This window comes from Phoca vitulina, unplaced genomic scaffold (assembly GCF_004348235.1).
Source record: "Phoca vitulina isolate PV1807 unplaced genomic scaffold, GSC_HSeal_1.0 scaffold2, whole genome shotgun sequence".
Lineage (NCBI taxonomy): Eukaryota > Metazoa > Chordata > Mammalia > Carnivora > Phocidae > Phoca > Phoca vitulina.
In genome coordinates this window covers 66415261-66430105 of record NW_022589705.1, presented here as the reverse complement: position 1 = coordinate 66430105, position 14845 = coordinate 66415261, and the positions used below count along the sequence as shown (strand labels likewise).

The following is a 14845-nucleotide window of genomic DNA, read 5'->3' as shown; positions in this document are numbered from 1 at the left end:
GATACTGTTGGTCTCATGCATGAATCCAGAATGGGACAAAGAGTAGCAAGGGTGCAATGAGAAGAAAGTCTGGAATTTCATACTCTGCTCATCTGTAAAAATGCAGAAGTTGAGCTGGGTGACTTCTGAGGCTCCATCTCACTAACATTCCAGGACTCAGTGTTGGAGCTAGATCACGAGAAATCTGGAAGTTCAAACTTTATTCTAAAGGTAGGGGGAAGTCTTCAAAAAAAGTCTCTGAATCGGGGCGCCTGGGTGGCTCAGTTGGTTAAGCGACTGCCTTCGGCTCAGGTCATGATCCTGGAGTCCCTGGATCGAGTCCCGCATTGGGCTCCCTGCTCGGCGAGGAGCCTGCTTCTCCCTCTAACCCTACCCCCTCTCGTGTACTCTCTCTCTCTCATTCTCGCTCTCTCAAATAAATAAATAAATCTTTAAAAAAAAATGTTTCTGAATAGAACAGGGACATGATCAGAGCTATCCGTTAGGAGGACAACACTGGCAACATGTCACCTCTGTGAAATGAGATAAATGATAAATGATGATGAGGATGATAAACAAATGACAGCTAACATTCTATGTCCAAGCACTGTTCTAAGTGCTTTATGTCTATTAACTTAGTATTCCCAATAAACCTAAGAAGTAGTTCAATTTTCACCCCATTTTACAGTGAGAAAATCAGGCACGAAGATGTAAAGTCAATTCCCTAAGTGACCAGTAAGTGACAGATCTGGGATTCGGTCTGGCAGTCTGACTCCAAAGTTCATGTTCTAATCCATAGGAGGAATGGCAGAAGGGCAGATATGGAAGAATAAGAGAAACAGAGACAGCAAAATAAGTTAGAGAACACCACAATGGTTCAGGAAGAGGTCTCTGGGTCTGACCTCTTCTAACCTCTAGTCACAAACTGGCTACTGGATATCTCCACATACTTGGATGTCCTACAGGTACTTCCAACTTCATGTGCCCCACACAGGCCTCTTCAACCCACAAATCTGCTCCTCCCTCACCCTTCCTCATCTCAGTGAGTACACTACCATCTACTCCGTTTCCCCAACTAGAAACCTGGGATTCACCTACCAACTGTCCTCTCCCTTATCCCTTAGGTTCCTTCCTTGCCTTTTCCTTGTCAGTCTCCTTAGATTCCTTTTATTATGTCTAAAATTGTTGATGTTCCCCATGGTTTTGTCTTGGTTTCTTTTGTTTTAAGGCCACACAATCTCCCTGGGTGATCTCCTCTACTCCCACAGCTTCAGTTACCATTTCTATGCCCCCCACTCTCCCAAACCTTCAAACACAGGCTTCTTTCCTGAGCTCCAGTCCTGCACATCAAGTCCTGCATGTCAAAGCCGCCTGCCAGGAACTCAACTTATCCCAAATGGAACTCATTTCCCTGTTTCCCACCCTGCAAATCCTCTGCTGATTTCTATCTTAGCGAACAGCACACCAAAAACCTTATTGCTCAAGTAAGAAATGTGGAAGTTTTCCCTAATTTCTCTTTCACCTCACATATCCAGGCAATCACCATGCTTTATAGTTTTTAATCACCTTATTATTTCTCTTCCCTATTGCTACTGCTACTGCCTTAATTTAGGACTTCTATTTTATCAGGACTCTTTCAGTAGTCTTCCTTGCCTTCATGTTTACCCTCACATCGTACTCCACAGTGTAGCCAAAATGATCTTCGTAAAATGTGGATTTAATTATGTTATTCCTTTCCTTTAAACTCTTAAATTACTGTTACCTATTAAATGTCTTAGGGGATAGTCCACGATTTGGCCCTTGGCCATCTGTATGGCCTTGTCTCCTGTCTGTCCATTCCTCTTTGAATTCTATATTTTGGTTATTATGAATTATTTACCATTCTTTCATATAACAAATATTTATTGAGTTCCTGTAGGCTCTCAAGATATAACAGTGAAACAGAAAGATAAGGTACTTACATTCTCAAACTAACATTTACTTGTGACAGGTAAGCAAGATAAGGCCAGAGAGTGATAATGCTAGGAAGGAAATAAAACAGGTTGGTGTAATGGAGAGTATTGGGACAGACTGCTGCTTCTTTTTTTTAAGATTTATTTATTTATTTTATTTTATTTTATTATTATTATTTTTTAAAGATTTTATTTATTTATTTGACGGAGACAGATATAGCGAGAGAGGGAACACAAGCAGGGGGAGTAGAAGAGGGAGAAGCAGGCTTCCCGCGGAGCAGGGAGCCCGATGTGGGGCTCGATCCCAGGACCCTGGGATCACGACCTGAGCCGAAGGCAGATGCTTAACGACTGAGCCACCCAGGCGCCCCTATTTATTTATTTTAGAGAGAGAGTGTGTGTGCATAGGAGCAGGGAAGAGAGGGAGAGGGAGAGAGAATCTTAAGCAGACTCTGCAGCAGAGCACAGAGCCTGACATGAGGCTTGATCTCATGACCTGAGCCAAAACCGAGAATCAGACACTCAACTGACTGAGTCACTCAGGCATCCTGGGACAGATTATATCTGATAGGTAGTCAGTGAAGCCTCTTTTTAAGTGATGAAATTCCAGGTAAAATCAAAATGAAGAGATGTTTCTGGAATAAGATATGCTCTCTCACACTTCACACTCTTGATGTATCTAGAACATTCCTTTCTCCAATCTGGTGGCTCTAATCATTTTTCAAGATTCAGATCAAGGGTCATTTCCTTAATTCTTTCCTGACCCTTTTCTCCTTTGTGACTACACAGATTTCTACCACAGCACTCATGCACAGTCTTCAGCATCCAGTGGGTCTTTGTGTTTGATGAAAGAGTGAAATACTTTTGACAGGTCTCTATCATCAGTGATGTGCTGGAGCCAGACTGTTCTGCTTGGGTGAACTTACACTATGGAAACTGGCAAATGTTATAAATCAGACCACTTATTTTTTTCCTTTGGAGAACTGGCTGTTAACAATTTCTCAGCATGCCACCGGGAGCAGTGTACCACAAAATTCTGACCTTTTTGTTTGGCAATTAAATTTATATATGCATGTATATATCTTTTCTTATTTATTTATTTGAGAGAGAAAGAGACAGACAGAGACAGAGAAAGGGAGAAAGAAAGCAAGAAGCAGACTCCCTGCTGAGCGGGGAGCCCAACACGGGGCTCGATCCCAGAACCCTGAGATCATGACCTGAGCTGGTCAGATGCTTAACCGACTGAGCCACCCGGGCGCACCCCCAGAGACAACTTTTGGACTTCTTTTTGCTGAGTATTTCAGTATTCACCTCCCCATCTCTACATACTAACATGCTACATATATTACTACTACTTGATTTTTTAGTTTTAGGCATTATCAATAGACTTCCACAATGGAAGATTTAGCTTCCCTTTCCCCCCCTGCTCCGTCTTTCCATTCCTATCCCTCATTCTTTCAATATTGTTATAGCATAATTTTGATCTATAGTGTTTCTTATGACTACATAAATTCTTTTTCATAGTTGAGTTACACAGTGAACTATGATGCCTTTTCCTTTCGTGTACAACTTTTTAAACAGAGCTCATAATTGTTTTGTGTTTGTTAGATAGTATTCTATGCTATTACTAATTCAACACAAACTTTTAGCCAGTTGTCTAAATCTTTCAAGATGTTTATATGCGTCTGGTATTTTATCACTTTCATCTTCCTGAGTAAGTGCTCTGTGGATTCCACTCTGAACTAACTGCTCCCTGTATGCTTCATGCAGTTGTTCATAAAGTTGTCATCCTTGGATCTGCCTTCAGTATCATCCTATGGATACTTTTTGCTTTTTTAGAGTTGGATCTCTTGTATCTTACCTCTTTGGTTTACTCTTCATTTTGGTGGAAAACATCAGAAAAGTTTTTGAGACTTTTCCATGGTCACACTTAACCTTTTGCTGGGGTGTAGAATTCTAGGCTGAAATTAGTTTTCCTTCAGAATTTTGAAGGCATTGTTCTATTATCTTCTAGTTCCCATTGTTGCTACTGGTAAGTCCAAAACAAAGCCATTCTGGTTCCTGATTGGTTGTATAGGACCTATTATTTTCTCTTTGTAAGTTTGTAGCATGCTTTATTCTCCAGTGTTCTGAAATTTCAAAATGATGGAGGTTTATTTTTACCCATTGTACTGGGCACTTAGTAGGCCTTTTCATTCTGTAAATTCATATCTCTTAGTTGTGAGACATTTCCCTATATTATTTCTTAAATAATTTCCTCCTCTGATATCTGAACTCTCTTTTTTTACAGAACTCCTTTTCAGATGTTAAACATCCTGAACGGGTCCTCTCATTTCCTTATCTTTTCTCTTCTACGTTCTATCTCTTTGCTCTACTTTCTGGGAAATGTGACATTTATCTTACAATTCTTTTTTATTGGGGTTTTCCTTTTGTTATCATAGTTTTAATTTCCTAGAGTTCTTTTTTTGTTCTTTGAAATAACAGGTTGTTTGAAAGTATTTTTCTCTCCCTGCAGAGTCTCTGTTTCTTCTAAGTAGCTTTCTTTTAACTGTTTGATCTGTGGATCTTTCATGATAGGCTTTCTTTAGACCTCTGGTAATCTTTGATTATCTCTTCATCTTTAGGGGAGGATTCTAAAAAGGCTGATTGGAAGCTCTAAGCACATGAATGGAATTTGTCATCCATAATTTTCACTGCAGGGTGATTTGAGTGGACTGTTAGAAATCTCTGACATAAATCACTTTATGTTTTTTTTCTTGGGCTGGTCAGAACTCCAGAGAAGATTCTTCCAAACCAGACTGAAGGCTTTATGCCTGGTTGTCAGGGTTTGGGAATCAAGTTGGGAAGGGGGCTTGGGGGAGGACAGATCTTAGTGGCCAATATCCCTGTAGTCTCCAACTTTCCTGGTTTTTAATTATGGTACTTCCTCCTTCAATCCTGTCTATTATCTTCCATGAGTCACTCTTCCTAAAGAGCAAAGGCTTAACCTTTCCCCCTGCCCCTCACTGGCAGCTAGGAGACGTAGTTCAGCTTTCAATGAATTTGCAGTCTTCCCTATCCTTCTTTCCTATCAGTTCCTGGATGGAGAAATCGACAGGTATCAGATCTAGAATCAAGGCTTTAGAATCAGCTCTTTCAGGCTGATCCAGTCTAATGTTTTTCAAAATTTGTTTACAGATCTGCTTCACATCCTCTAGGAAGGCCAAGTGCCCCTTCCCCACTGTATTGCAAACAACTGTGCTTTTATCAGTTTTAAATATTGAGTTTCTGCATAAGATTTATCTTGACAAAAAGTTCACTTTCTAAAAAGTCTGAAGACCATTGCTTTGGTAATATCCTTCCTCTCTTCCACTGCCTATGCTTGCATTTTATACAGGAAAAACCTGAGGTCCATACAGAGTATGAATAATCTTATTAAATATCATTCAAGTCTTCTTATTCCAAGTTCAAACTGTTCATAAACCAAGATTTTAGGATACTCTAAAGTGTCTCAAAATGGGGGAAGAGTCTCCATAACTTGTAACAAAGAAGCTCTCCCTTAAAAATAGTATGTGGCTTAAACGACCACACCTCCTAGTCCCCTGCCTTCTTCGGGGCTGCTCTGGGACACTGAGAAGCAAGATGACCCTTAGACGTTGGTAAGGGTCATTCCAGCACTGCCAGTGGTGCCCTACGGTGGCCATCCCATCAAGCAGCTGATCAAAGCAAGAGAAGGCAGCCTCTCTCAGGACCACAACCGGAATAAGTGTGAGAAAGTTGCTGGAAACGCTTTCAGAGACCATGTCTTAATGGAGCCAAAACCAAGGCCTCAAAGGGCCTAGGCACTGTTCCTTCCTTTGCCTTTTTCGTTTTCTCCCCCTCCTCAAGCTGAGCCCTTTCCGAGGCTGGACTGGCCCCCCAAACCTTCCAGAGATGTCAGGGACCTTGCCTCAAGTGGGCACAGGGGAAACATACCCTTCCTCCACGGTGACTGAGTTCATGAGAAGGCAACTGGTGATAGTCACTCTATTTCTTATGACACAGGATGAACCAATGACTGAGTGCTTAATGGATGACTTCTCTCCAACCTGTGTATCTGGCCCAATGAGGCTCTCAACTCCAATCTGCAAAAGGCAAATATAAAACCTTGTCCATCCATCTCAACCAACTGCAAACCAACCCCTCAGATCCCTTGAGTTGGGGTCTAATGCAATCTTCCCCCAGAGACACTTCAGTAGAGGGACCATCATCCCTCTGCTCCATCCCATCATGGTCACCAGCATGTGATCATATTTTTCAGGGCCACAAGGTCACATAATACCTCTGAGATCAACTCAAACTTACACACTCATGCATTTGTGTATAGATGTGCTCTCTTGAAGAGAGTGCTCAAATCAGGGTAAGAAGAGGGAAAGAGATGGAAAGCTCCTGTGTCTGAGTCCCAAGACCATAATGGATCTTCCTTACAGAATTTGTATGCCTGGGGTCAGCACCTGTCCAGCTTCTTGAGTGTCTGGGCTAGAAGACGGTATTTTATAACCAGAACCCAGTTGGGATTTACCTAGGACTAATGAGTTTCAGGGCTTGAGAACCCCAATCCATCTTCTCAAGGATACACCTCAATGCACCAGAGACTGTCCCATACCTGCCCTGCCCAAGATAGCACTTACCAGGTGTTTGCTGACAATCTGGGCTGATGAATGAATCAGAGATTCTTCTGGACAGAGAACAGACAGCAATTTGGGCACCTTGAGGAAAGAGGTTTGGTCACCAAAGTTAAGAGCAGAAAACACCTGAAAGCATCTTAGGTAGAACTCAATGCCCAGCTAGAGATGCAGGGAGTTTTCAGCCACAGCTTTTCTGTTGGGGTGAGGCAGAGCACGAGGCTGCTATATTTCCCCTAGGACAAGGATCATATATGCAGTAAATTCTAGATGGTCTTATCCTTAGCTTCCTAGCTGAAAATCTCCTCCCTGAAAGTAATGCCACATGCCCCAACTGGGAGGCACTGAGACAAGCCTTCAAGAGGCCTACTAAGGGCAAGGAGCATTCTGAGTCCCGACCATCATCATTCCAGGTTCCTGCTCCCCTCATAGACCAGTGTGGCCATGCCTAAAGTGAGGGTAGGAGCAATGTCAGACAAATTCTACAATCAGGACAGGTACTGAGAAGGCATCCATGTTCTTCACCAGCCAAATTAAAATGTTGAAGGTGTTCACACTAGACTCTCCAGTATGAGAAAATGGAAAAGGCTACAGATACGGAGAATTTTAGCTCTGGACCCATGAGGAAGGCACAGGTAGTGTGCCTACTGTCATTCTCCAGCATGGACAGAGTGCTGGGCAGAGCATTATGTGTGGTGGCCACACCGGCTGAGGGACACCGTGCCGGGACTGGCCACGCTGGCAGTGTGAAGGCTAATACCTCACCCCTCATCCCCGGGATCTCCTTCCTTCATTACACTTCACCCACGGCCACTCAGGCCTCGCTGCTGCACGGGCCCTGCTGGTGCTTCAGAGCACACGTCCCTAGCCCAGGCATCCATGCACGTGCTTTCAGACCAGCCTCACAGACTGTAGTCAGAGAACTGAAAAATGAGACCTGAAAGTCAAATTAAGGAAGGTTTCTAATAACTCTGACCCTAAATTGGGGCTAACTTTACTGAAGACTGCCCTGGGTAAATGTGAGACTAGTTATGATTTCTCATAAACTCTCTGGCTTGGATGCTCTTGGATCTATAACCAACCCAGGGTAAAGCCAGCTTGAGGTCTGGGGCTGGGGCTAAACCCATCATATAGTGTGGGTCCTCAAGGTTTCTGAGCCAGGTTTTCTTCAGGGACTACATTCCAATCCCGATTTTCAACAGTATCTTTTATCATTCTACTTGACCTTCTCCCTTCACTCCCCAGCTTGTACCTGCACTGACAGTTTCCACAGAGTTCTACCAGAAACCATGTCAAGAGCTAATCTCTTCATCCTCTCATCTCTGTTGTCCTTGCATGCCACCCCAGTGTAGTTCCCTCAGTCACCTATCTTTTCTTCTTCTCATCTCAACCCTTTACTGCTCTGCCTCCTTTTCACGGTCTCATCATCCCTCCCTCCCTAAAGCCTTCCTCCTGGGCCTGCTACACCGTAAAGAGCTCCTCTACATCCTCAGTCTCTTCACTGTCTCCTCACTCCATCCCCTTTTAACTAAAACCTGGCCTATCCTTTTGAGCACTGCTTCCGCTTCAACAGAAGCTGCTCATTCTCCGTATCTCACAAACCTCAGGGTTAAAAGGAGGGGTAGCTCTCTAATGCTGTTTCCAGACACTTCCCTCTCATAGATATTCCTTCTTTGAGGCTCTACCATCTGACTATACTCTGTTCCTTTACCTTCTTAGGAAAGCCTCCTCTCTGTGCCTATGTTTACTTCATCACAGTAATGATTACACAGTATTTATCTGCTTGTTTATGAAGTACTGCAAATCTCCTCATGCCCAGCAGAACAGGAGAAAGCTGCTGAACCCAGAGGCCAAAAGTTAGCCTTCCTGGGGATCTTAGCCCTTTTTTGGAGCCACAGAGGCTCTACCTCTATGGACTAGGCCCACTACTTCCCCTTTTGCTGTACCTGGGTGCCCACCCCAGTGGTATCCCCGGACATGCCAGGTCTTGCTCAACCTTGGGAATGAGAGGGATTCTAAACAAGTCACTGGGTACTTAATGAAGAAATAAGACAAAAGGCTCAGTCTGTTTCTCGGACAGGGAGCTCCCATGATTTCTCTTCTAAACCCATCCTCTTACCTGTCTGTTTGCTTCCATGTAGAGTCCCAGGGTGCTTACTCGAGAGCAGAGCCCCTCTTTCATGATATGGACATAGCAGCGCACCTGTGATTTGGACAAGTCTTCCCACCTGTCTCCTCGACAGATATTCCAGCAGGCATCATAGGGAGCAAAGGTCAGTGTACTGCCTTCTTTTATAAAACTGAAAATATCTTCAGAATAAACAGAAGAAATAGAGACTCAGTCACATTTTGAAAGAGGGTACAGCTCACACCTCTCTCCTTGGAACTTACCCATACAACATGAACCCTGGGGAAATCCCATTAAAACCTTAAAGACTAAGTGAAATTCAAAGAGGCAACGTGCTTTCCTGAACATCTGAAATATTGTATGATACCAAAATGATTAAAAAAGAGGTCCTAAAAGCAAGTTTGACCAAAAATCAAGTACTACTAAGGACAATAAAATAGAGGACTCTTGTAAATCATGACCTAAAGCAAGCAAGGGTCTAGGCTTTAGTGACCAGCCATGTTGGCTTTGTGCTGCTGGCCTCTATTACCATATCTGGTAGTTGTGCTATGACAGAAATAGTCTAGGACTTGAAGCCAGAGTTATCTGGGCCCCAGTTTTTTCAATTCTTAAAACAACCATGTGAGATCTTTTATTGTATGATAAGAAAACTGCGGCTCAGGGGACTGAGTAACCTGCCTCAGGTCACAGAGCTAATAAGAGGCAGAGTCAGATTTCAAACCGAGGTCTGACTGATGCCAAGTCCTGATATCTTAACCATCATGCTGTACTGCCTCCATTTATTCGTTTGATAAATATTTTTTTGGAACACCTACTATGAACCCAGGACTGGCCAGGGACTAGGCAGGGATATGAGAGCAAACAAGACAGACCTCTCCCCAACATCTTGGAAAGAAGGTAGTCTGGTAGGCCTCTGTTTGAACTGTAATAGTATACTCCTTTACCTTTCTTCCTTTACAGAAGAGGCTGAATTTAGTCAGGAGTAGGGCTGCCCAGAGCCTAGAGAACAGGGGAACTGAGAAGTGGGAGGCAGAGTTTACTCAAAACAGTCTAGTGAGAAACACAGCCAAACCAGGGCTATGAACCAGAGAATGGACTTGAGGCATGATTAGCCAATCCTTGAAGAGCATAGTGACAGAATCTGCTTGAGCAAGCCTACCCAGAGCTCAGGGAATGGTGTCAGCTACCCTGTCTTGCCCGGTGGTTAGACAAGAAGCTGTTGCCTTGTTGGCTAGCTACTCTTTCCAAAGGTGCTGCTACCCCTATCTTACTGCAGCAACCCAAGCACTGACCTAAGGACTTCAGCTCCTTTTTCTTTAGATCCTCCTCTTTTTCTTCTTGTCCTTGTTGTGAGGAAGCTGAGGAGAACTGTTTTCTTATTAGGTATGGAATCAGTTCACTCCGGACGGAAGTGATTGACCTAGGAAGAAAGAGTGGTCAAATATGAGAAATCCGACTGTCTGGATGCTCTGGGATCAAAAACTCTGCATCCAAGGAAAAGCCAAATTCCTTCCTGTCATGCCACCTTGGGACTGACAGGGATCAAAAGTGGCCTGGATTTGGTAGTTCTGGAGAAGTGGAGGATCTAAGTTCTCTATCAGCTTCAGGCTGGAGGTGGGAGGGAAGTGCATTAAATCCAAGAATTTATGCAGAAAACAGTCTTTTACAACATCCAATTTACATGGTGTGTATGCACAAGTATTTGTGTGTGTGAGTATATTTTAACATGGTGCCTTGACTCTTAACTGGCAATAACCTATTTGAAGGAAGAATGCTCCAGTCTTGAAAAAAGTTGTTTATTTTTTTTCAAAGATTTATCTATTTATTTTAGAGAGAGAGGAGGGGCAGAGGGAGAGGGGGAGAATCTCAAGCAGACTTCTTGCTGAGCACGGACCCCACGCAGGGCTGATCCCAGGACCCTGAGATCATGAACCGAGCCGAAACCAAGAGTCGGACGCGCAACTGAATGAGCCACCCAGGCGCCCTGAAAAAAGTTGTTTAAAAACATTAAAAATTTTTCTCTATAAAGGACTTGCATATCTTCTGTTAGATTAATCCTAAGTATCTTACATTGTTTGTTGGTATTATAAATGGTGTCTTTTAAACAATTATTTTCTTCTTGTTGGTTTGTAGAAATTTAATTTACTCTGTATTTTAATCTTGTAGCCGATTGCCTCGCTAAACAATTTTACTAATTCTAATAATTTATCTGTACATTCTGACAATCATACCAACTTTGAAAACAACACTTTTTTTTCTTCCTAATTCCTGTAACAGGGAAGAAGGGACCCAATCCTTAATACAGTGAGTATGCTTTTGAAATAAAAGCACAGAAGGGTGAGAGACCAGCACAAGATTTTTAGTTTTCTCTCTCAAGCTGTGACCTTTTCAGAATTTTAAATCACTAATTAATTTATTTAGGATTTAACAAGCATCTATTATTATGCCAATTACTGTGCTAGGCCTTGGAAATATACTGTTTCCGACTTCAAAGAATTCATAATCCAGTGGACAGTAGCCTGATCCAGGATTTAAGGAAGAGGGTAGAAGGAGATGAGTCTGATCAGGTAGGCAAGGGAGCCAAATCATAGAAGCCTTCTGTGGCAGTCTCTAATTTGGACTGAGAAGCTAGTGGGGTTTTTAAGCAGGAAAGTGACATTGATCAGTTTTATTTCTTTGTAAGAGAATTCTGGTAGCAGTGGCAATAGGCCTGATATAAGGAGAATGAAGACAGGGAGACCAGTTACAAGACTCTTAAAGATGAGATAATGTGGCCCGAGAGAGAGAGAGAGAGAGAGAGAGAGAGAGAGAGGGAGAGAGAGAGAGAGAGGGGTTAATGTATAAGCAGCCCTATAAACCCCACTGCTGCTGCCTACTTCACGCCCCCTCCCCCACCCCCATTCAAAGAAGCTCTGTAGGCTGACAGGGGACCACACAGAAGGAGTGTTGATAGGAAGGCAAGACAGAGGCAGAGGCTGAGGAGGGTAAGCAAAATTATGAACCCTGGAGCTACACAGTTCATGGTTTTTGTCATTTTTAAAGGATCAAGTCAGACATCTTTGAAAAATTCTGTGTAAGCTGGAAGCTCTTGTATTGAATTTCAATGTGATTTTTCTCCTGATCCTTTGATGGAGATTAAAAATTTCCATATGAATACAAAGAATGAAACAACACTTACTCTTAGCTCTTTTTCTCCCCTTTTAAGGCACCACACCAGTGTGGATAGCAAATGTTCCTTGGCCCCCTCTGGTGGAAAACAAGTCAGTTCCCTTTGAAGGAATGACAAAGCATGGACAGCTGGGGGATTTCAGAGCCACGATATTTACATTACGGGCCAAACAGAACCGTCACTGTAGAAGCAAGTAAACAAGCCTTGGCACACAGCCCCTTAGGGCCGAGCTCTTTAAGGAGATCAGACAGTGATTTAAAGAGAGGACATGAAGCAGTCCTGCCAGGTCCCACCTGCTTCTGCTGGCACTCAGCATCAGGTCAGTTCCCATAATGCAGTTAGCTCAGCAGCATTACAGAGGACAAAATTACTCTTCTTGCTTCCTACTCAAAGTAGAGGCAGCTCAATGCTATGCCAAGAAGTGGAATAGGCCACTGTGAACCTTTGTGAACATCCTGACCTTGGGGCCTAAGATAAGCAGCTGGATTTATTGCCCTGGGCCTGGGCAACCTCACTTTTCCCCTTCCCTCTTATACACAGCCTTCCAGAAACACCTGCCTCATCTCATGAATTATAAGCTTCTAAGAAATAAGAAATCACAAAGGAGAACAATAGATTTTGACCATTAGCTATCAACAAACAACTCCACCAAATTAAAGACAAAATAATTCCTACAAATAGAACAAAAGATTAATATCCTAAATAGATATGTGTTCAAAAGATATTTTTAAAAGAAATAAAAATTAAAACAAGATGCAATTTCTCCCCCAATCAAATCAGCAGATTTAAAAAAAAAAAAATTTTTTTTAGCGGTGCCTGGGTGGCTCAGTTGGTAACCCTTCCGCTCAAGTCATGGCCTCAGGGCCCCCCTCCCCCCATCGGGCACCCTCCTGGGATCATGACCTGAGCCCAAGGCAGATGCTTAATCGACTGAGCCACCCAGGCACCAAATAAATAAATTAAATCTTTAATTTTTTTTTTTTAAAGATTTTATTTATTCACTTGACAGAGAGAGAGAGCAGGAACACAAGCAGAGGGAGTAGGAGAGGGAGAAGCAGGCTTCCCACCGAGCAGGGAGCCCGATGCGGGGCTCGATCCCAGGACCCTGGGACCATGACCTGAGCCGAAGGCAGACGCTTAACGACTGAGCCACCCAGGCGCCCCTAAATCTTTAAATTTTTTAAAAGATTTTATTTATTTGAGAATGAGTGAAGGGGGGAGTGTGGTGGGGGAGGGGAGGACCAGAGGGGAAAGGAGAGGGAAGAGCAGACTCTGCATTGTGCCCAGGAGCCCGACGTGGGGCTCAATCCCAGGGCCCTGAGATCACGACCTGAGCTGAAACCAAGATTCAGATGCTCAACTGACTAAGTCACCCAGCTGCCCCTCAAATTAGCAGATTTAAAATAATTCTCATTACTGATAGGATGCTTTGAGACAGTTACTCTCATACAGTGGGAGTCAGAGTATAAACTGGTAAAATCTTTTCTGAAAAGTAACTGGCAATACATAGAAAAGGTGTTCAAGATATTCATATTATTTCACCCTGTAATTCTATATCTATAAACCTATCCAAGGAAAACATATTATGCTCAATAAATATTTGCTGAAATGAATGAAAGAATCAGATTATAAAAAGGATCTGAGGGGCGCCTGGGTGGCACAATTGGTTGAGTGCCCCACTCTTGGTTTTGGCTCACGTCATGATCTTGGGGTTGAGCCCCATGTCGGGCTCCGCGCTGGGTGTGGAGTCTGCTTGGGATTCTTTCTCCCTCTCCCCGGCTCCCCTCCTGCTTGTGCTCTCTCTCTAAAATAAATAAGTAAATCTTAAAAAAAAAAAGGATTTTTGGGGAAAAAAAATATTCCTCTTAATGTTATTTATAAAAATAGAGAACAACCAAATATTCAACAATGGAATAATAATAATAATACATCTATGTAATACAGTATCATATAGGCAAAACTCTGATTGTAAAGAACGTTTTAATGACAGGATAATGCTCATGAAATAGTACTGAATAAAGAAAATGAAATGCTCATGAAATACTGAAGAAAAAACAAGTTATTTTTACAGTATGATTTCAAGTATGTATATGTATATATAAAAATAAAATAATGGAAAGAAATACACTAAGATGCTCTCAGTTATCACACAGTAGAATTATGGGTAATATTTTCTTTTTATATTTTTTGAATTTTCCAAATTCCACAGTCATTAGCCATTCCTTATTTCTTCTTCCCTTACCTTCTGTGGCATCACTCCCTTGATCTGTTCCTATTTCTGATACCTGTTTCCCCTAAAATACTGGATGTTTCTTAGTATTTTTCTTTTTGCCTATGATTTTTCTCATGTTATTTATCTCCCTGAGACAGATCATCACTTAGTGGCTTCTTTGCTGCTCATTCCCAAATGTGGACCCACAGCCAAGACCTCTCTCCTTTACTTTATTTATTTTTTTATTTGACAGAGAGAGACACAGCGAGAGAGGGAACACAAGCAGGGAGAGAGGGAGAAGGAGAAGCAGGCCTCCGCTGAGCAGGGAGCCTGATGCGAGGCTCAATCCCAGGACCCTGGGACCATGACCTGAGCTGAAGGCAGACGCTTAACGACTGAGCCACCCAGGTGCCCGTCTCTCCTTTACTTTATTTTTATTTATTTATTAAAATATTTTATTTATTTATTTGACACACAGAGAGAGACATCTAGAGAGGGAACACAAGCAGGGGGAGCAGGAGAGGGAGAAGCAGGCTTCCCACTGAGCAGGGAGCCTGATGCGGGGCTCCATCTCAGGACCCTGGGATCATGACCTGAGCCGAAGGCAGACGCTTAACTGACTAAGCCACCCAGGTGTCCCTCTCCTTTACTTTAGTCTCACATTTCCAACTGTTGGATGGACCCTACCATTTAGATGACCCACAGATACCTTAAACTCAGTGTCTAAAACTGAACCCATCATCATTTTCCCAAACCTCCCCT

The 14845-nt window shown here is 42.9% G+C and overlaps 1 protein-coding gene across 6 annotated transcripts in view; it reads right to left on the bottom strand.

Moving 5' to 3' along the window:
* The window catches only part of EIF2B3 (eukaryotic translation initiation factor 2B subunit gamma), a 124391-nt gene that overhangs the window by 19857 nt on the left and 89689 nt on the right, over nt 1–14845 (bottom strand). For all 6 annotated transcript variants that reach the window (XM_032430353.1, XM_032430376.1, XM_032430361.1 and 3 more), the window contains 4 exons: nt 9995–10122; nt 8694–8884; nt 6581–6658; nt 5886–6034 (listed from right to left, as the gene is read on the bottom strand). In XM_032430353.1, the coding sequence (XP_032286244.1) occupies nt 5886–6034; nt 6581–6658; nt 8694–8884; nt 9995–10122 (546 nt within the window). The remainder of the gene's footprint in view (nt 1–5885; nt 6035–6580; nt 6659–8693; nt 8885–9994; nt 10123–14845) is intronic.